General features: G+C 42.9%; 1 protein-coding gene across 2 annotated transcripts in view; it reads left to right on the top strand.

Annotated features, from left to right (window-relative positions):
- The first annotated feature begins 1,241 nt into the window (after positions 1–1,241).
- Positions 1,242–22,187, top strand: part of HLF (HLF transcription factor, PAR bZIP family member) — a 37,418-nt gene continuing 16,472 nt past the window's right edge. For both annotated transcript variants that reach the window (XM_068413171.1, XM_068413172.1), the window contains exons 1-2: positions 1,242–1,560; positions 2,971–3,306. In XM_068413171.1, coding sequence (XP_068269272.1) covers positions 1,455–1,560; positions 2,971–3,306 — 442 coding nt within the window. In that variant the 5' untranslated portion in view covers positions 1,242–1,454. The remainder of the gene's footprint in view (positions 1,561–2,970; positions 3,307–22,187) is intronic.

Consider the following 22,187-nt stretch of genomic DNA (forward strand, 5'->3'; position numbering starts at 1 on the left):
GCACAGAATCATAGACAGATGCATAAGGGGAGAACATAACTTCAGGGCAGCCTTCTGTTCCTCAGGCAGCTTTTATTTCTACATACTGGGCACTCCAACTACAAGTTTATGCACATAATTTACCTTTATTTGCTTATAGTGAGTATTTATGATAATTTATATTTTTTAATGGTGAAAGACTTGACTTTTGAGGAGTAACAACTAAATATGGATGGTAAAGCTTTGCAAAATGCCATCCAAAAGAAAAGTGAGAAGCAGGGAGATACCAGTGCCTACAAGCACCTGAATGGTGGCAGTTACTACAGCCAGGCTGCGCTCCTTGAACAGTCTACGCGGGCAGGGCTCAGTTCCCGAGAGGGTGGCTGAAGGCCTAAGCTGGTAGAAAGTCATCAGTCCTCACAAGGAGGATCTTTGCAAGTAGAGAGGAAAGCCCTTTCTGACACAAAACTGGGACAAGACTCCGGGAACTGTGCTAGTGGTGACAGGTACCTCACCCTGGTTTATCTTGGTAGCTGGGGAGAGAAGCCATCTGCTATCGGAAATGAGACGTATAAAAGATCCACGTGGCTCCGAAACTCAACGCTCGCAAGCCCAATAACCGGTTCCCTCAGAAATGGATAAACCACCACCCGCCTCGCCGCCTTCGGGGCGCCCGGCAGTTCGCTCCCCACCGCGTCCCCCGCCGCCGCCCTCAGCCCGCGGTGCTCCGCGCTGGGCTGGGCGCGACCCGCCGCCCCTCACGCACAGGCTTGGCCCGGGTCCCTCAAGACGCGGCGGCGGGGGGGACACCCGCCCGCCCCGCTCCCGCTCCCCTGAGGGGCGCCACCGCGCTCCCCGCTGCCCTCACGCTCGGATGCACCGAGCGAGGTCAAACATTCAGGCTCATTAACATTCCTCCCGGTTACCGGGGAGACGGCTCCCGGCCGCGGCCTGGCCACGCGCGGCTCCCCGCGGGCGGGGGGGATGCGGCGCGGCCGCGCTCCCCGCCGGAGCCCCGCGCACGGCCCGGCCGTGCCCCCCCCCGCCCCGCCGCGGCTGCCCCCGTCCCACCGCGGGTAACGGCCGCCGCGCGTGCCGGTGGGGGGGCGCGTGCCGGGGCGGGGCGCAGCGGGGGGGCGGGGCCGTCCGCCGCGCCCCCCGCGCCAATGGCGCTGCCGCGCCGCGCCTGACGTCAGCGCCGGCAGCGCCTGCACATGGGCGCGCGGCCGGGGCGCGCGGTGCAGAGCGGGCGGCGGGAGCGGCGGTGGCAGCAGAGTTGCGCGGCGGAGGGGCCTCTCCCGCTTCCCTGTTCCGGCGGCCTCCGGGCGCCCCTCGACAGCGGGGCTCGGCTCGGCTTTGCGACCGTTTCACCGCGCTTCGTAGCGGCGCCGCGAGAGGAAGGGGAAGGAACCGCTGCCGCGCAGCTGCCGGGGACGGAACCGCTGCCGCGCAGCTGCCCCGCGGGAAAGCCCACCATGTCGCGACCGCTCCCGCTGAACCCCACGTTCCTACCTCCCACCTACGGGGTGCTGAAGTCCCTGCTGGAAAACCCCCTCAAGCTGCCGCTCGCTCACGAAGACGGTGAGGCTTCCCCGGGCAGCCCTCGCTCCCCCGGCCCCCCGCGGCCGGCTCTGCCCCCCGCGGGCCCCCTCACAGCCCGGCCCGGTGAGGGCAGGCGCCCCGAAATGGCGGCCCGCCTCCTGCCGCCACCTCAGGGACCGCTGCCTCGCTCTCCCTTTTTCCCCTCTCTCCCACCTCCCCCTCTTCCCCAAGGAGATTAAGTAACGGGATGATTTCGGTGAGGGTATTAGGTGGTGCGCGATGGGCGCGCTCGGCCTGAGCTAACGGAACGCGCTCGGTTTTGTCGTCGCCGCTGCGGAGCCACTGCGGGGACGGCTCCGGCCGCCTGGAGAAATAAATTAAAGGGCGCAGTTTGCCTGGGGCGAAGTGTCGGATGGAGGGGGGCGCGCAGGGCGGCGGCGGGGCCCCCCCAGCCTGAGCCGAGGTCCCGCCGCAGCGTCCCCTCGGGGCGGCCGGCTGCTCCCTCCTGCCCGCCGGTTAAAACCCACCCTCCGTGAAACCTGGCCCCCTACAGCTGAAAGGCGTTTTGAAAGTGGAAAGTTTCAACTTTTCTGGAAAGCGAAGGTGGTGCAGACATAGTTGCACCTTGCCTTGCTAATGAATCAGGTGCACGTGAAAAACAGAAACCTATGAAAGGTCTTGCAGAGCCAAGGCTTCTTGTATCCTCCGCTTTCCGAGTTCCAGTGCAAAGCGCCTCACGGGATTTCACCGGGGTTGTTGCTTGTAGTTAAAATGTTAAGAAGGCAAGGTAGCTGACAGAAAGCTTTATTGGTTCATATTTTTGCAAATCTTGTAGAGAAATCAAGTGTTTCCCTTCAAAAATGTATATTGAAATCACTGTATGTTGTAGGAATGGGAAGGAAGCATCATTTTAACTTTGCTTTGCTTCTGCCTGTGAATTTTTTGGTAGCTCTTCTGCACATCAAAATGCATATTCTGTCAGACTGCACCGTTGTTGTAAGTTAGTAACATAAAGAAGTACTGAATTGCCTAAGGACTTAGCAAGGCTGGGACCTTAATTTAGAGGTATGACAGGATAATAAATTACAGGGATTTTAGGTTAAGACTGTGCCTTTTCAACAGAATGCAGCAACAGCTTCTTATGTTTGCTGTAACTTAAATACTTGCTTTTAAGTCTGTTGAGTACTTATTGAAACTGACATTCCAAGCTATGCATGCAGTGGAATCATTAACTAAAAATAGAGGAAACTCTCAAAAACATGGCTGCATCCAGCAAAGGTGCTCAGTTGGCATGACCCTTCAATTCTCTGCCAAATAGAGTGAATCAAAGGAGTTATGAAGGGAGTATTTGTTTCTTACAACTGAGAGTGCAGCAGAAATAATTGAAGTAGTAGTAGCTAATATTTTAATTACTGAGCTCTTATGTCTTTATTATGTGTTTTGTTCAAGCATTTGGTAAAGAAAAAGACAAAGAGAAGAAGTTAGATGATGACAGCACCAGTACCACAGTCCCTCAGTCGGCTTTCTTGGGCCCAACATTATGGGACAAGACACTGCCATACGATGGAGACACTTTCCAGTTGGAATACATGGACCTGGAAGAATTCCTCTCAGAAAATGGCATTCCACCCAGCCCAAACCAGCACGAGCATAGCCCACACCAGTCAGGTCTCCAGCAAGCTACCTCAGCATCACCTTCTGTCATGGACCTCAGCAGCAGGGCTTCTACTTCAGTCCATCCAGGCATGGTGTCGCAGAACTGCATGCAGAGCCCGGTCAGACCAGGTAAATCAGACCTAAGAACTTCCTATGGATTTTGGCATGAGCCCTCCTCCCCAGTGTAAATCATTACTTCTCCCTGTATGGTTGACAGGCAGCTTAGAGAGGGCCGATACAATTCAAGTCACACTCCAAAAAATAAAAATAATAGCTCTAGTTATAGCTAAGTTGCTCCACCAGGGTTTTTCTTTAAATTATGTAAGGAAGCTGTGGGAATTCCAAGGAAACTTGCCTATCATCACTTCTTTGTTGGTAGCCTAGCTATTAACAAGTAAAAAACCACAAATGGAATAGTAATGCGTAGATGCTGTGGTTAAATGAACAGGGAGACGGACCGTGAAAGAGAATATTCCTTTGGCCAATATTTGATGTGAGAATACAGGGTTGGGTAATTATTTTGAAGTTAAAACTTGAAGATGTTGCTTCCTGTGTGAAATTTTGTCCATAATCTTATTCTCTATTGAGCAAAGTAAAATTTGCCGCAGTACATGGGGCAGGAACTACATCTTGGAACTGCATTATAATCTTCCTTAAATTAGCATAAACTGAGTGTAACTCTGACCTGAGTTGACAAATTACATCTGTAGTCACCTTAAGCTGTAGGCAAAGAAAACATCATGGAGTCCAAGTTCTGATTGTAATGCGTCATCCAAACCTGTTTGATGTCAGTGGAAGTCTTCTATTAGTTTATTAGCACTTGAAATCATCTCTTTAGAGACACTAGTACGAATCCAGAATAACTGCTCTGGCTTGGTGCCAGCATGGCTGAGATCACGGTCAGCAGAATAGAGTCAACATTGAAATTTGGAAAATATGGAGCTTTGCCTTTTTTTCTTTTTTTTTTTTTTTTAAAAAAAAAGGGGAAAAAAGACCAAGGGTGATTTATTTATTGTACTCTTCTCACACAAGGTTTGTTAGAGCAAAGTGTGCTCTTGGGAGCAGGAAACCACTCCTCTCCTTTCTGCTTGATCGTTTGCCATGCTCAGCGTGCGAAGTCATTGTCAGAATCATCTGATAAGGAGGCAAAATAAATAAATAGAAGGACAAAAGTTGTGGAGCAGGATGAAATAGAAAAGTCTTACAAGTCTGCAACATTCCTTTCTCATTAAAAAGAAATAAACCACCTCCAACCTGTCAACAGACTCTTTGGCCCCAAGTCAGAAGTGTGTGTTTAGTCGTGGATTTCATTTACATACTTTTACTTATGTGGATTTGACTTTGTTTTGTATTTGAGTTTCAAGGCATTTCACAGTTAACTAATAACTTATAAGGGTTTCCAAAGTTAAAATATATTTGGAGTTGGCAAGAGCAGAATATAAAAAAAACATTGCTTTTTCTAAACCAGTTTTTAAAATAGTGCATATAGGCTGCACCATTTTCTGTTGCATATACACACATAAAATTAAAAGCAGATAATCTGTCCTCATTCGTTTTTTTCAGAGGAGCCTGGTAATGAGCCAGGCTTTTAATGATGACCTGTCAGAATTTATTTGTTATCAGCTGTCCACCTGACTTTTCAACTCATTGGGTTTTTTTGAGTTTTCCTCAGCTGTTTGCAGCTCAGGGTTACAAACTTCTCTCACTGGAAACTCTGTATACTTTTTTTTTTTACTGTTGTGAAGCAGTCATGTCTCTTGGGGTAGGATGAAACTTCTAAAATTGCAGGTATTTTTTCCCCATGCCATGTTGCCTTAAGAATGATACTTTTTATTTTGTTACATGTGTTTTTTAAAAGGGAGCTCATTCCATTTCTTGAAGTTTCTTCTCCCGCCATTACAGATAGATACTATGACTTAATTAACAGACTTAATTATCATCTGGTTGTTGAAATTTTTATGTGCTGTTGTGTAAAAAAATCTTACTTTGACAATCTGTTTTGAAGAGATCGTCATCTTAGATTTTAGCATTCAAGCAGGTTTTAAAGTAAGACAGTATATAGTTAAAAAACCAAATTTTTGTTAGAAGTAAAAATGTGCATTTAAGGCTGTCATAAAAGTGCTAAGGCAAATGCGCTGCTTCGAAATATAAAAGTTAGTCTGGAGGTAAATGTTAAAATCATTATAATGGCACCTTTTGATTAACATATCTCAAGACTTTTAAAATACATTTTTTAAACTATACATGAAGAACGGTTGTTTTAATTGGTATGAGCTACCATTCCAGTATGCATGGCTGTTGTGATTTGTATTATTGTAATAAACTCAAGAACAATTAGTGTAAAGTATGCAATTTCAAGAAAAATTAGTTCCATGTGATCTTATTTTTAGGAAAATGAATTTTTTAGGTGATAGTAATTCTCCTAAAAATATTTTGTTGCTGTGTCCTCTGAACTTTGTCTTATAATGGAAGCGTGTTTGAGCATGTGGATTCTGGCTGAAAGAAGGGTCAAGTCCCATACTGCTCATGTCCCTGCTGTAAATGGCCCCGCAGCATTTGGCATCAGCGTATCACGTGCGGTGGGTCAGAACTCCTGTGCCTGCCCGTGCTGGGTACGGGGGAGGATGTACACATGCACGTGGAACGCCAAAAGTGACTCATGTACGTACAAGGTGTATCTCGGACATAGAGGGTCTGTAGAAGAGTGGCATAAGAAGATTTAATTCTGTGCACGTGTTGAAATACAAGCCTTATCTGTCTTTATAAGCTAATGGTATTACCCAAATATGTGTTTTATACCATCTCTGGAAGAGATCTGGAAATCTGCATTGGCATTCACTCGAAGTGTCATCAGGCTCAGCAAAGCTGAGCTGACCCTGACAGTAAACATGACGTTACAAAATTCTCACTGATTTTTTTTTTTCCTTAAAGGTAAAAAAAAAAAACAAAAACAAAAACAAAAAAACCCACCACCACCAACAAAAAGGTAGCTTATAAATTTGACTTAATTCTGTATTTCCAGCTTGGATTGTCTGGTCGATGGAAAAATGTTTAGGCTCACCAGTTTATCATCTGTTCTCTGGACTATAGCAAAGAATAAAGCAAGCACCTACTTCCCCGTAAATTCCTGTTCGGGGAATGTACATGTAACAAATACTGGTTTTCTTTTGAAGAGGAGGGACACGTGGTAATGGCTGTTGCAAGATTGGAATCTGATGTATAATCTTATTAATATCACATAGTATTTTGATTTATTTTATCATTGCAGGCCACCATTCATTGTAATGTGTAGACACATTTAAAACTTCTTTTCTCTTGCTGTATTGAATGCTGGTTAGTTGGTTGAAATCTGTAGTCTCCCTCAGAAAAACAGGATTTATAAAGCTAGCTTTTAAAGTAACCTGTTACTGCAGACACATTTTCATGGTTCTTTGTCTGTTGCAGAGCTTGTGTTGTCTTTTGCCAGTGTTTTGGTGGAATGTAAATCTCCATTTAACTGCAGAGTCCTTTAAGGAAATTGGGAGTATTTGTAGCTGTTTGTATGTAAAGGGAGGTTCATATTTTCTAGGTAACTAGTTGGTGGTTGCTTTTATCTGGCCCTTTTCCCTGTGTAGCCCTTATTTGGGTGAATGGGGCAGCTACTGTAAAGGGTTTGAACGGAGTGAATTAGAGTTCAGAAGCATCAGCTAAGTCTGGTGGAAGACGCTACTTAGAAAGTTTTGGGGATTTTGTGGTTTAGATCTGAATTTTCTGGTTGCCACCAAAGCCTTGGATGAAGGGCTATGTCACGGGGACGCTGCTGACACAGTGATAGCCCATGTTTTGTTACTACCCTGCTCCTTAAGGAGTAGAGGGCTGTCGGAGGCTTTGAGAAAACTCCCTCATTCTTTGCTTTCCTATGACAGTGGTTTTTCAGTCTGTGTTGCCTGGATGGCTGGGTGCCTTAGACTACTTGCAAAGGATCTGCCAAAGATTATTTAGGGAAAGGAAAAAAAGAAAAACAAGCTTTGTAATCTGCTGCAGAAATACACATATGTGCAATATCTGCAAGTCTTCACTTTCAGTTTAAAAAAAATTCAGGGGTACATTAGTCAAAAAGCTGAAAACTGTTTCCATTTGAAGTGTACTTACACCTCCCACCCCCCCCCCCCCCCAAGAACACAAAGATTTTATTAAATGCCATGTTTTATTTATTCAGCCAAGATACTTCATGTAGAGCGCAGTATCCATTACCTTTTACTTCCTACGTAGATACCGAACTGTAACGATTGACACTAGGTGTGATTGGGTGGTTTTAGGCATTTTCTTTTAACTCGTGTTTTTGATAGGCACAGCGGCCAACTGGGAGAGGTTTGTTCTTGCTCCATCCAGCCTCTCAACTGCGTACTGGGGATGACTTGGTAAAGGGGGCAGCCCACAAAAGGGTGTGTGTGCAACACTCCCTTTATTGCAGTCTTCCTTCCCCTGTATTTCTTAACGTGACCTCCTCTTCCAGCACAAGCCCAGCCTTTGTAGTGTGAAGATCAGCATTCCCAGCAGCCAGCTTGTATGTGGAATCCTCTCCTAAGCGTTAATCATTGTTTACAAGCAGGTACTAGGTGTTGCATGAGCCACAGTGTGAGCCCCTGCTCTTAGAGTCGAAGGACTCTACCTCCAGCACCAAGAGGAGCTGGGAATTTCCTGACCTTTGTTCTCCCACGTGACACCTGGGAATGACCAGCTAAGCCGGCAGGCAGGCTGGTACCGAGAGCTGCTCTTCACATTGCCTCTCACGTGAGGCTCTGGCTGGCTGTTGCCTGCATGACCATGTGCTTTAGGCACGTGGCAGTCCCCTGTGCAGCCTGCTCAGCATGGCTTTTGCTAGAGCAGCAGGCACGCACCGCTGTGTGCTCCTGCCATTACCAGCCGATGCCGAAATTGCAGTGAAATGGAAAAGCTTCGCTCCGGACTGCCACGGCAAGGGAAGTGCAATAGGCAGACAAGCCTCACAAAACTGCTTTCCGGGTAAAAGGAAGATGCAAAATATATTCAGGCAAATATTAAAAATAGCCTGTCACATGATAACAGGGAAAAAAGTGCTGAATGCACAAGCCCTGTTAATGCTAGAAGCAAGAACACTGTGTCTCCTTCAAGAGATCTAATTTTAATATTCACTGTTAAATGTTGATTATTGGTTAAATAATTGCTTGACTGCATGAAAGAACTTGAAGTGAATTCAGAGTTCAAACAGTAAACAGCATGAAACATCTTGGGTTTTATGTGATACATTTAAAATATACCTGGCCTGGCTCTTCAGTTCTCGATGGGAATCGTGCTTTCCATGCAGATAGAGCTCCTTAGGCAAGTAAGGGCTCTCCAGTGTTAGGAAGAGGATACACAGAGCGAACAAGTAGGGGGGGTTTGTGCCCCTAGGAAGACATTTCGAGGATGTCTGAGTGTTGAACTTGTTGCAATTACCTAGAAAAAGTACAGTGTCTTTCTCGGAGCCTTGCTTCCCGTTTCTAAGTGTATCGGAGAGTGTTTGATTGAATGATTCTCTAGTGCAGTGATTTGATTTTTAAGAAGCAAGTACACCCTGAAGTCTTTCATAAAACAATATGTTACAGTTAAGAGAGAAGGCCTCATCAGGAGATGTATACAAAGAAGACTGGTATTATCTGATCAGATGAAGCTACTAGGAAACACATTAAATTGTTCAATCTCTGCATATTTATATGACAGCAGATTGGCAATTGTGGGAGCTGGCAGTGGCCAGATTCTGCCCAATTAATCTCAGCAATGAGTACTTTACTCCTCATGTGGTCGTACTGATTTTGGTATTGCTCAGCAGGCAAGCAGCTTGTTGACTGCTCTCCATCAACTCCTAGGTGGAGCAGCAAAATGTCACCATTCACTTTCATCATTCATCTTTCTGGATTTTTTTTTTTTTTGAAGGGGTGGGTAACAGTTCTCGGTGCGCCCATGGAGTTTTCTCAGGATGAAAGGACGTAGTCATCATCGGTAAAGAGGACTTTAGAGCATTATGAAATCAGAAGCTTGGTTGGCTGGCAGTACACTATGCAGCTGTTTAGTATTTATATCACACAAACATGATCATAAGTTTCCTTTTTTTGAAGTCTCACTTTCATAACAAATAAAATATATTTTCAATATTTTATCTGAATTCCAGAGAAGACTGATGATCAGAAAAAGTATTTCAACTAAGTTATATTCAAGAAAAACTGTGGTTTGATCCCTTCTACATTATGTTGATAATAAAAGCTCCGAAAAAACCATTTACTTAAACCTCAAGTCTATTCCGTGTAAGGGAGTAAGTTATACATAATGAGTTAGTACAGAAAATTAATGTAAAATGCATAACTGTCAAAATGAATGCATGACAAACATTTTGTAGCTTGTATAGTCTTTTTTTTTTAATAAACAAATGGCATTAAAGCAGCTGTCTATCACAAAGCTGAATTTGGTTGTGAGAGCTTCAGAGCTACTGCGGGGAGAGCGAACACAGGTAGGTCAGGCAGCGTGTTGCAACATTTCGTTTGGGTTTTTGTTTTTGGTTTTTTTTTTTCCTTTTCTTTTCTGCTAGGGCTCTTCGTAGCACTTCAGCTTCGCATAAGTGAGCTGCTACCCATTGAGTTTTAAACAAATACAAGTTACTGTTCAACCTCTTACATTTCTGACACGCTTGAAGCTGTTGTACAGTTATACTTCCCTGTCCCATTCGCTGAACTAAATCTTGCCAGGGCTAAATTTGGCCCAGATTTTCATTGTACACCATCCAAGACCATTGCTTAGCTTCTCTGATGTGGCATGTTCTTGCTTCAGGGTTCTCTGCTCAACTTTGAAACAGCTTTAGCTCTTCATCTTACTCGTAGTATTCTCTTGTTCATGTTATTTGCCATTTAATGAAAACAGGCATTGAGGATCTTGAAGCTCTTTGCTTGTGTTTTGGTGCATGTTTGCTTGTAGGAGGAAATTAAAAAATCCAAAATGCATTAGGGTCCTAGAAAACTCAAGTCCTTATTAACAGGAACACAAATCTACATTATTACTGAAACAAAACTTGACAGGAACCCACAGATCGATGTATTAGCATGAAATTACTACAAGTAGATGCTAGAGTGAACGACAGCAATAACTCATCTGTAACAAAATGTCAACTTTAGATATGTAGGTATATAAGCGGAGAGGCAAAAATACATGGTTTGTAAAAGATTTGCTGAGGATGGAGAATGGTTTAAAAAAGCAGTTCTTTTCCAATTAGCCTTAGGGAGCTCAGCTTGCTATAAATTCTTTGTTCTGGAACATGGCTGCGGACAATAGGTCAAAGATTAAGTAATTTGTTACAGAACTGGTTGGTACTCCTGATTATAATAAACAAATGAATGAACAGGGTTCTCCATCCATAGCAAGATCCATTACTCTGTGTGGCAATGATTGGATCTTAAATTTTTTTTGAAATGCTTGCAAGGCTCCCCACTTAATTCTTGTATGTGGACATTGGTATATTTAAGGTGACCTGGTAACTAAGCAATCAGGATACAGATGAAAGCACTCAAAACAGAAATTAAATGCAGTCCCACTAGTAACTCTTTATAACTTGAGATTCTAAGGGGGTGAGAAAGGGAACTGTAGATTGCATTTTGAAAAACTGGAGGAACAATAATGTGAAACTTGTAAACACAAAATATTCCTGCAGAATTCCGTTTGACGGAGCAATCGATATTTTTAGCACAGCGAGATTAGTGAAATAATAGCACTAAACCTTCTTGTGGAAGAGTACATTACTCAGGGCTGCAGGATATAAAACACAGGCTCAAAGCAAGAGGGCTGCATTGAAACAGAGGAGATGACTTAAAACAATTCAGACATTTTTACAAACTCACCATTTCAACGTTTGGAAGTGAGTCCTACTCCAGCAAGAAGTCTGCTTAAAAAACAGCTGTGTGTTTAGCTTCTAACGCTTAGGAAGTAGGAGCTAAGCACTCAAAACCAGATCCTGTTCCTCATCAAAACAGAGGGGGTTAAACTGGCTTAATGTGAAGGACCCTGCAGCAATCGGACATACCACTGTTCCCTCTTTCTTTGTGCTGCATAGTGGAAATATAGATGTTACTGACGTCTGTAATCCCTGCAGCTGCGGCCCCTCATTGCAGCATGGGGCATTTGGCCGTTTTATGTCTGTAACTCTTGCAGCTCTGTGGCTTGCTGTGATAGATGAGTGTTGGGGTATTTTTTTTGCCTGGTTTGCTATAAAAACAAACCATATCTAGTCATGCTAGGTATGTGTGGCCCCTTGCGTGTTCCTGCTTTGTGATTTTTTAGTATATTGGCTGATTTTTAACCAAACGTGGCAAGAAAGCTGTGATTCTGAAAGAATAATTACATTCCAAAAATTCATGAAAATAGATGAGTGGATAGGAAGGAGTATGTTACTGAGCAGGAGGAGCTGTGATGTAAATGTGCATTTTCTACATTAGAGAATTTACATAAGACATTTAAAATGCCTGATCTGTGTGAGATGCTTCTGGGAAAGCTGACACCCTTTTAGACACCAGGAGATGTCAATTCGCTTTGGGAAATGAATCTGCAAGAAACCAGGTTTAATTGGTTTAGTGCGTGTTGAGGAGGGGTGTCACAAACTTTTTTCCGCCATTATTATTCTTTTAAAATCCTCAGCTACTGGAGTCTTGTAATTATGTGAGACTCACAAGGTTTCATTTAAAAACAGAAGTTAGAAAACCAGCTATAAGGTTTGTAGGCAAGATCTTGAAAGCACTGAACCCAGGCCATGGAACTATCTCGATCGTCTCCAAAGTCGAGCACAATTATTTTACCTAAAAATTTTCTGAACTTTTACGCAACCTTCCTATATCCTGTTCCTCTTGTGCCGCAGAAGCACCTCAGCTCCACTCCCCTGTTTCAAACTACCTTGCAGTCAGCCAACTTCAAATTTGAGGGCTGTTATCACAATTATTGCAGTATCACATGTGGGCAGGTGTCCAAGTGACCTTATGTATGCGTCTTGCCATTCATTCTGCACAGAGTGTTTTGGCCCCGGTGCTGCGCACAAAGCTGCCTTTCACGGCTTCCTCTCATCGGCGTAACTTTCCACTCTGCCACCGGGGTCTGGGTGGAGGTAGGTTAGAAGTGAATGAGAAACGGGGGAGTGGACTAAAAATGTTGAGGGATCAAAGTGGAAAAGTAGGTCGTGGCAGGGTATGTGTGTTGGGAGGAGGACTGGGGGGAGCACAAGCTGGGGGAAGATTTGTTTTCCTATTGGGTTTTCAAAGTTGTGCAATTTAAGAATTGGATTAACCTGATATGACTTTGTTTTTCTGCCAGATTAGATATGTTGAGTTTCTTGGCATTGTGAGTTGTACAGTACATTGTGTGCTGTAAATATGGGTGTGTCGGGATAAAGCTGTAATGACACAACACGCTCGCAGTATAATGCAGCACTGCTGGGTGGACTCCCCTGCTGCCTTAACGTCCCGTTCCCTCTACCCCTGAGCACACATACTTGTTAGGGCATTTAGAGATCTGTTAGAACCTATGTTCCTACATTCTGTTTCCAGCACAGCATCAACACATTTCAATGCCCTTAGTGGTAAGGTAACACTTATCTGAGGCCTGAAAGTCCATTTGGCTTGGTAGTGGCTTATGCTGTATGCAGCATCTTTAAAAAAAAAATAAAGCTGTATGAAAAGACACTCAACAGTTTCTTCCTGCTTTCCTGAGGATTAAGTTGGAGAAAGTTTACTGGGATATGTTGCAAGTTTTTTTTTTTTGCTTTGCCTTTTTTTTTTAAACTATGTCTAAGACGTTGCCTTGAGCTTAACTTTGGAAGAATAAAAAATCAAATACAGACCTGAAATAACTGCAAGTGCTGACCTCACTGCTGTTTGAAGTACACCACAGCGGCATATGGATGTCAAAGTAAAATTTTCATGGCAGCATATATTTGCTCAGTGGGGTTTTTTTTGTGTTACATACATCCTGAGATAATTTAATTTGGTGTATCCATTTTATATGCTGGGCTAGCCCCATGGAGTAGCCCAATTCTCTTTGCTGACTGCAGAGTGAGGGTGGAGTAATGACTGAGTTCCAGCTGAGGCAGTGCAACTAGGTAGCTGAAGAAAGGTGGCCAGAATCAGAGCCCTGTTGAGCTGGGTGATCACTGCTCTGAAGACTAGTAAAGAGTGTGCAGACTTTGGGGAGTGGAACTACAAATACGTTACGGCACCATTGTTTAATTCCCAGTCTCGATCTCCAGACTTCTCTGGGGACCACAGCTACCCAAGCAGGTTAGTCACAAGGGACTGACCATAGTATGGCCTTTGTCACCAGCTGTCTAGGGGTCTGTCCTCTGTGTCAATACATGTACATTGAAAAAAGAGGAATTAATTTCCCAGCCTGTAGTTACGATTATTTCTCTTGGAAGAGAAGAGCATAAATAACAGGTAAGGTTAATAAGTTATCAAGATTTTGTCACGTTCCTTAACCATATGTTGTTACAATGCCTTACTCTGACTCACGTAGGCAAAAAACAATGGGGCTTGCTCATTAGATTAAGGTTTTTCTGAGGTGGTAGTAGTCTGATGATTGAGCCATTTTTTTGAGAGTAACACAAGTTGAGTAAAATGGAGCAGGAGGTTGGCCTTGTGGACACCTCCATCACCCAGCTGTATGCTTAAATGAGAGAATTAGGAACGAGTGCAGCACATTTAAAGTTAACCTGCATATCAGCCTTTTGAGGAGGTTGCACCACAAGCCTTCTATTACAAATGCTGGACAGCTGTGATTTGGGTGTCTGCTTGAAACACCTTAGCTGTTAGTGTCTCAGCACTTAAAAAATCAGGGCATGGATTGTCCAGACCGAGACCTGACGTTCATGCATCCGTAATCATGTGGCCACTCTCAGAAAGGCTGATCTTTCTGTTGGACTGGATTCATCACTGGGTTTAAGAAACACTTTTCCAAACTCTCTTATCTGTTCAATTTTCTCAGTGCGACATGGTTGAACTCGTTGAAGATTGTGGTAGTCTCTGTCTGGATGCTGTTCTGAACACGTGAAAAGAAATCATTAGCTAAATAGAAAGAAAGAACGGGAGGTGTAATTGTCAACTCGTGTGTGTCTCTGATTTCACCAGCTGCTGCACGTGTCTAGGTTATCAATTTATTTCTGTTAGAAAGTAAACAAATCTCACTTTTCTTATGTACTATCATGACCGTTTCATCTGAGTTGCTCTTATCTGTAGCAGGGATGTACTCCTGAGGTCTTGCGTTTGGAGGCTTTTTTTCTGCTTCCACATATAACATGCTCTCACGAGACACGTGCACCTCTGACGCTGGCCAGGGATGCTGTTTGTCTCTTCCCAAGTCAGTTACTTAAAAACATTATTATCACTACTATCAAAATATAATACCTTATCATCGGGATGGCTTTATCCCATTAAACCCTGCATGTTTTTCAGATTGAATCCATTGGCCAAATTCTATCTCACTTCGTGAATGTCTCTCTGTGTTCAGTAGTGCTACTTGGTGGTTATTTAAGTAGTGTCAGCAAAATCTGAGCCATAGGGGATGTATACCACCATCAGAGTCATACCCTTCCTGTACTGGGCCACATCCTGAGAGGCCTCAGTACCTCTAATTCTCCTGAATATGGAATCTGAAGTCATTCAGCGTTCTGCATTTTTGAGCCACTCACAGCAAGCTCACATAATCCTCTACAGTGAAGAATTTACAGTGCCTTTTCCAAGTCAGGTCCTTTCGGGGTCTGCATCCTTGAAGGAGCTGACGGTGCGTAACTCCTATCGAACTCCAGGTGAATTCCCGGTGCTCAGCACCGTTGCCGAATGTGCTCAGCCCTACGAACCCGGTTAACACCTCGTTAAAATACAACACTGGCAACACTAGCTTTGAAGCAAACCCCTTAACTAATTTTTCTGCAGCCCTTCAGTTTATAGGCCGTGGCTTGTTGTTTCCCACTTTCTCACGTTTTCCCAAAGCCGCTCGTGTGTACAGTCTGAAGATCACATTTAACCAACACAAGGAAATCAGCTTGGCCCGACGGGCTGCTTCATCACGTGGCTGAGAATGTGTTCACTCTGTTCTGCCAGACTATGGCTAGCTGAGCAAAATACAGTGAAGCTCTGGGCTTCTGGCCAAGCTTTTATTTCAGTTTGGAGCTTACAGCCACATATTTGCTATTTGGCAGGACATCCACTGGGGTATATTTGGATAGTAATCTAGCATTGTTTTGCTGCTTTTTTCTTCTCTCTCTTTTTTTTTTTTTTTTTTTTAAATGCACACAGATAGTATAATCCCAACCCTTACTTTGGCTGGTCTATACGAGATTCTTAGTGTGCACCGTTATGTACGTGCACTCAGAACTTGTAGCCATGACCTTTGATAAATAGAAGTCAAAGCAATTAGCTTTCTTTTATTGAAAAATTCTGGATGTCCTACTCTTTGCCCCCTGTGTGCTGATAACAGAGCTATGTTGTTACTCTTTCCAAGATCAAAAGCTTCGCTAGGGTTTGATTGAAGTCCAATTATGGAAGGAAGTAGCTGTGCTGGAGCTCTGAAAATAGCAATAATTGTTAAAATAATAAAGTGTGTCCTTGTGTGTCTTTATAATCTTTAAAACTTCTTTTGGGGGAAAGGGGGTGGCTTTCCTCTAGTTTTAAAATGAAAATGTTAGCAAATGTCTTGGGAAAATAGGAGTATGCTGTTAGAAGAACAAGTATCCCTCTCTGGATTTCTTTCTTCAGTTCGATTCTCCACCCCAGGCTTGCCTTCTTCTGAAGCTCTTTGCATGCAGCCTGACTCATGCAGGAAAATAAAACTGGATTTGATTTTTAACTGTATGGGAGGCTTTGGGTTAGGGCGGATAAAGGCTTTGTGATGCAAACTCATTTATTTCTCTGTGAAACAAAAATGGGCTTTTCAAAATACAGCATGTTTTGGAAAGTTGGCTCTGGGTTCGAAACCCCAACTTCTCTGAGGGCACCCTTGTATGAAAAAATAGTACAAAAAGACATAAAGCTTGGGGAGGGGGTACAAAATGATTGCAAGCAGTAGTGTTTGAGGAGCAGTTCCTGTTATTTTATGAAGGGACATCTCTTGAAATGTGTGTGTGGGGGGTGGATTTGTTTTATATGGACAGTACTGAGCCTGGAAGTCTGCTTTTATGGTAACTTTATCAGACACTTCGAGCTGTGTCTGAGCAGATCAATACTGGCAAAAGCTGAAATACTTTTCCCCAAATCTGTACATTGTTATTTAGGATATAAATTTACATTTGCCTTCTCTTAGTCTTTCCTGAATCCTCAGAGAGAAGAGACCCTGCTAGAAAGAGGTGAGACTCTCAGCTGATGTCGACTGACAGAGCTTCAGGGAGGGAGAGCTTGGTTCTTGATGTTAAAACTCAGTGTGTATAAATGTCCATTTATCAGTTGCAGTGTTTAGTTAATTGAAACATCAAGGTGAATAAATAGAAATTAAGATGGTAATGTGGACAGTGCTAAGTAAATATTTTCCAATATTTTGCACTGATGGCTATAAGTGCAGCTTTGGTGATTATACAGTTGTGACTGGTTTGAATTTATAGCAAGATTTTTAGCAGGGTTTGTCTTCTTTTTTTTTTTTTTAAACTCACGTGCTTGCAGACACATCTGATATAGGACAAAATAATCCCTGTGTGAAAGTCAACCTTTGTGTACTTTCTTTTTAGCCAACTGGACTCAAAATCACTATTTACTTGAGTGAAATCTTTGCATTATAGATAAATGGTATCAAGTAATAAGCCCAGAGGATTGTACAGATCCAGTGAAGCCCTTTGTCACATGAACCTTCAGGACTAGAATTTTCTTAGCCCCTTAAATTACTAGGACAGAACCTGTTATTTATTCATGTGAATCTTACTGTTATGCTCTCTCCATTGCAGTGAGAATTATTTAGTCTTTCTTCATTCACTTAAACATTTTTTACATCATCTATTTATTCTGACCGTAAGACAGTTTTACCTATATAACATCTATAAAATATTCTGCCTAAAATAGTTCAGTTCCGTGCTCTTACTGGGTTTGGATGCATCTTTGGTATACAGACTGCTTCATTGCCTTCTGGAAATGTTAGTTGTCAAAAGCCCAACCTTACCAAGGGGTTCTCTGTTGGTCGGCTTAAAGGTGTTTATACAGTCGCAGCTTTAGCCGCTCTCAGAAGCAGCCCTGCCTGATCTCTAGGAGCTGCTGAAACTCATCAAGCAGGTTCTTGCTAACCAATTATCCAGTTAAGCAGAAAGAGGAAAGGTGGTTCTCTTGTTTTTTCTTTGATAAGTTTAACCCATTCTTCCCCAAGCTTCAGTAATTGTGGACGTTCGTAACACTGAAATAAGAGCAGTGAGAGTAAGAAGAAAGAGGGTTAGAAGGGATCTCTGATCTTGCAAGCACTGATCTGTGTGTTAGTGTGTGTCTCTGAAGTGGGCAGAGACATGCAGTTGCCAGCATAAATCTAGAGCATGCTGATTCTTAGCTGAGTCCTACCCAGCATCCCTCACCTAGCTTATTGTCTTGCATTTTAACAAAATCTTTACCAAAAAAAAAGAAGTTCCCCCCTACAACCAAACCCCTCCCCATCCCAAACCCAGTAATGAATGTTTCATTGCTGCCAGAGCAAATTTGTTGATTCCCAAAAGACTCCTACTGTGTCTTGGTTGGAAGACTTAAATTGCTTGCATAATAAATGCTGCAGATAATATAAAAAAGCTCTTTCTAGTAGAGCTCTGGTTTCACTATTGTAAGAAAAAATAAATGCTCAGATGTTACCAGACAGCTAGATTGTCCACATCTGACTGTCTTGTACATTGATTTTTAATACAGGACATGTGCATGACTCTTTTAATGGCTATCAATACCAGATGTGTCTGTGTGAATTCAGAGAGATTGTCAAGTGACAGCGCAGTTGTCAAATAATTTTGCTTATGATTACCGGAGATAGTAAATGAGTGGGTGGGATAAGGTGAGAAGATATTCTCAATTCCAGTAGAGAACAGGAGGATTAAGTGACTTTCCTGACTACTGTAACAAATAATAACTTGGTGAATACTTTTCTTTTTTCCTTCCTACTACCTGCCTAAGGAATCGGTTCCATGAGCAGCAAAATCTCCATGGGTTCTCTGATGTGTAACGATGCTCCTGCAGCCTTCCTTCAGCCAGGGAGTGAAGAACGTCTTTCATTTACATTGTTTTCACAAAAGTCATTAGTAAGACACATGGATACCTCTCTGACAGATTTGTTTGAAATTGGCCAACGGTTTCAAAAGCTGTTGGGAGGAGGCTAGACAGACATGCAGACAGCACGATTGCACAAAACTCATTTCTCTAGGAAACTGAGCTAAAGAATTAACTGTCAAGTATGAAGTTTGCAAAGCCATTGAAAGAACTGAAAGGTCACTTGGTATCTTAGTTGTGTGCATAGCCTTTAACCAGCTACACAAGATACAGTTCTTGCCCACAGGTTAGATCCATGCAGGCAGATTTCCATCTGCCCAGGACGTGTTTGTGTAGAAGTGAAGTGCAATTTGGTGACTGCGTGGATTGTTTTGAAAGTGACTGGAAATGCTTAGGAAGAAGCAGATACAAATACTTACCAGCTTAGGCTGTGGCTGGGCAGAGCTTGGTCTGGTGGTCTGAGCTATGCTAGCAGCCGAGTGGTCTGTGCAATAACCTGGACCATAGATATGGCTTTCTCTAGTTTCCTGAGTAGCCTGAGGGTCTAACTGAATATTTACTACTGTTCCACATTGTTTTTTTATTTTTTTTTGAAGGAAGATTTGTGAGTGCACGGCTTGGAATGCATGTTAATAACAAAAGTTTAAAAGAGCCTTTCCGTCATCAGTTTTTTATTGATTTTTTTGCTTGTGCATTGAGTCCTCAAAGACCTTATCCAGGCAGCAAAATGGAGGCAAAGGAGGTAGAGCCAACCTCTTGGGTTACTGAGCAAAGGAGCTGCAAAGCTGGGTGACCACCTCATCCCTCGCAGCTAGCACCAACCTTCTGAAACGGGCAAAGATGGGTTGAGGCTTCTGCTTCAGTAGATGGTTCCTCCAGGCTGCAGGTTAAGCGGGTGAGGTGTGTGAGTTGAACAGCGTATTGTGTGCGATGGATGGGCAGCATCGTCTAAGCTGGGTGTGAATTGTGTGGAATGTATGTACATAAATGGCCTGGGCATGAGGAAGCAAGATGCTTTCACCTGTGAATCAATGAGTTACTTCTGGTGAAGTGCACCAGAACACAGGGTTAGCTTCTGTACGAAGAACACGTTAAAGGTGGCATTGAAGCATCTTTATCATGAGACCAGCTCTTAATTTATTTCTGAAACTCTGGAGCACCATAAATCTGGTCAGTACCATTTTCATTATTCCTTCTGCATTTGTAAAAGGAGAACAAATACAAATGTTCTGCAAGCTTTGCTACATTTTAAAAAAATATCATTTATAGGGCACAGCTCTATTTTGTGTAATTTCTTACATTTCTTACATCTAAAATATAGAGGGCTTTAGAATGGAAGAAGAAAAGCTGAATATCTGAGTTTAAGATAAAATAAGATGATCTCTTGTGACAGAGACAGCAGAAATGATGTGATATGACAGTTGCTGTAGCAACACCACCTACTTCATGAAAATCGGAGTTAACAGGAGTGTACAAGGTAAAGCCCACATAATTTTCCAAGCCTATGAATTGTTGCTGCCCTCAGCTTGCAGTGCTTCCCAGCTCTCCAGTGTTTCTCCTTTCATGTGGGCGCAGATAGACCTTTTTCTGCATGGCCAACTCCTGCAGACCCAATCCTGTATTCAGCAGGGGCACACAGTGGGAGTTCTGCGGGAGCGGTGAAGCCTGCAGTGTCTCTACCTACAGGTGACCTGGTGAATAAGAGGAAAATAAAGTGAAGGATTGTGTCGTGTCCCGTCCTCCCCCCAGATCCTCTCAAAAACCTTGGACAAAAAATACTGTAAGGCCTATGCTGTCTCACAGGTATCCCCTATAGAGAATGGGATGACCACCGTTGTAAAAACGAAACCAGACCAGTCAATTTACTGCTGTGGGAATCGGCTTTTAGTAAAGCATTGCTATATTTAACATAAATTGTTAAGTATGGTAGAGACTGAAGGTGTCAGGGGTAAGTACATTGGCACTTCCTTCTCCCAAATAAACCCGAACTAGTGGTGTTCCAGACCAGGGATACGTTGCCTATGAAAGTAGGAAAACACATTGTTTTTCATCAGAACGGTGCTGAGCTGGTTGTCAGGCTGCTGGGAAGCGCCGAGTACAGCGCAGCACGCAGAGGGCTTTGTTCCCGGGTGGGCAGAGACTTGTATGAAATTTACTGTTCAAAGGGGATAGAAGGGTCTCTTAAAGAAGTGTTTTAGTGCCAAGACATTGTTTGAAAGTTATTTGGTATGTCTGGGTGGGCAACTAATTTTGAATTTTGCAGCTATGGTTACTGGAAGAAAAATACTGTATTAAAAATACAGTTACTGTAAATAAGGCTTACTCTTAATGATAATTTTCAGTGAACAGGGTCCTCTATGTATATATATATTTATAAAATGCAGACACGTATGTATAAAAGCTCCCATATGCCGTGAACTGATAAGTGATTTGCTAGTTCATGTTGGCCTCAAGGTTATGCTAAAATATATTTTTATTTTGAATACATTGATATTTTTGGTTTTAATATATTGACTTTATTGATAATATTTTTATCATTGATTGGCAATGGAGAGCCACACTGTCTGTGATGGCAAAAGTAAAACCTCTATTACTTGTGAATTGAGGGAAAAGAGTTTGAAAGAAATGGCAGTCTCCAATGGCAGTCAAGTTAAGTTTCACTGATCCATTTTGTTGAGATGCCTCCAGAAGGCATCACCATAAATGCACTGCTCAATAGATGGACGGATGTTTGACTTCTGTGTCTTGGGGCATTTTCATTTCATTTTCGACATAGTTCAGAATCTTCACAGGTTCTGCATATCTGTTGTATTCAGAGCATGCACACGTAGTGTGTTCGGAGTCTCAGTTCAGGGCTATGGAGAGCTTGCAGAGGAGGTCACGAGAAGGAAAACAAGTATTAGGATTCCAGCATTTCTTCAAGAAATATTCCATCGCCAACCTTTTCCACTGCTACTATTTTTAAAAGATAAAAACATAAAGATTTTGGTATGTGTTGCTTTTTCTGGTCACTTTTCCCTGAGATATTTTGCTCGCTTTATTTTCACCTTTCTACAAAAATGTGACTGCCGTTGTTAGGTGCAGAAATCTCTGCAGGCATTAGTTTGGCTTTTGAGTCTCCTCAGCATGGTGGTTTCTTGCTGTTTTCTGGTGCTAGATGACTCTCATGTTTAGAAGGAAATTTAGAAGACAATGTCTTGCCCAGTGTTCAGTGTCCTCATTCCTTTTAATCAGACTTGCTTTTTGAACTTCCCTGGTTTTGTCTGTGTCTGACGTGCCACGAAAACCTGTGTGCAGCAGCTGTAAAGAAGTAGTTACGGATACACGGGTAACGTCTGTTCTCCTGGAACTTTCCCTAAGCCGCAGTTACATGTTCCCTTCCTCCTCTGACCCATTTTTTCAGACTACCCAAGACTGATTTATTTGTATACTTTGTAAATGAAGGTAAATATATCAATAGAGAAAAAGATATAACCACACGCCCTTGTGCTTTCTTTGTGTGTGCTTATTGGGAATAAAACTAGTATGTAAAAGCAAATTAGACCTCTGCAGTTATTGGGCTGTAACAAACCTAATACAAGTTTGGGGGGGTTTACTGTTTTGTTTTGTTTTGTTTTTTTTCCAAAACACGTGAGAGAGTCCTAATTTAAGTCAGAGAAAAAAAGAAAATGTACTAAGTCTTACGTGGAAGGTTATGGGAACAGTGTGTCCTCATTCTGGCATCTCTGCTTCTTAAAATGTGATTACTCTATACAAATCATCCTCTATAAAGCA

This window comes from Nyctibius grandis, chromosome 15 (assembly GCF_013368605.1).
Source record: "Nyctibius grandis isolate bNycGra1 chromosome 15, bNycGra1.pri, whole genome shotgun sequence".
Lineage (NCBI taxonomy): Eukaryota > Metazoa > Chordata > Aves > Nyctibiiformes > Nyctibiidae > Nyctibius > Nyctibius grandis.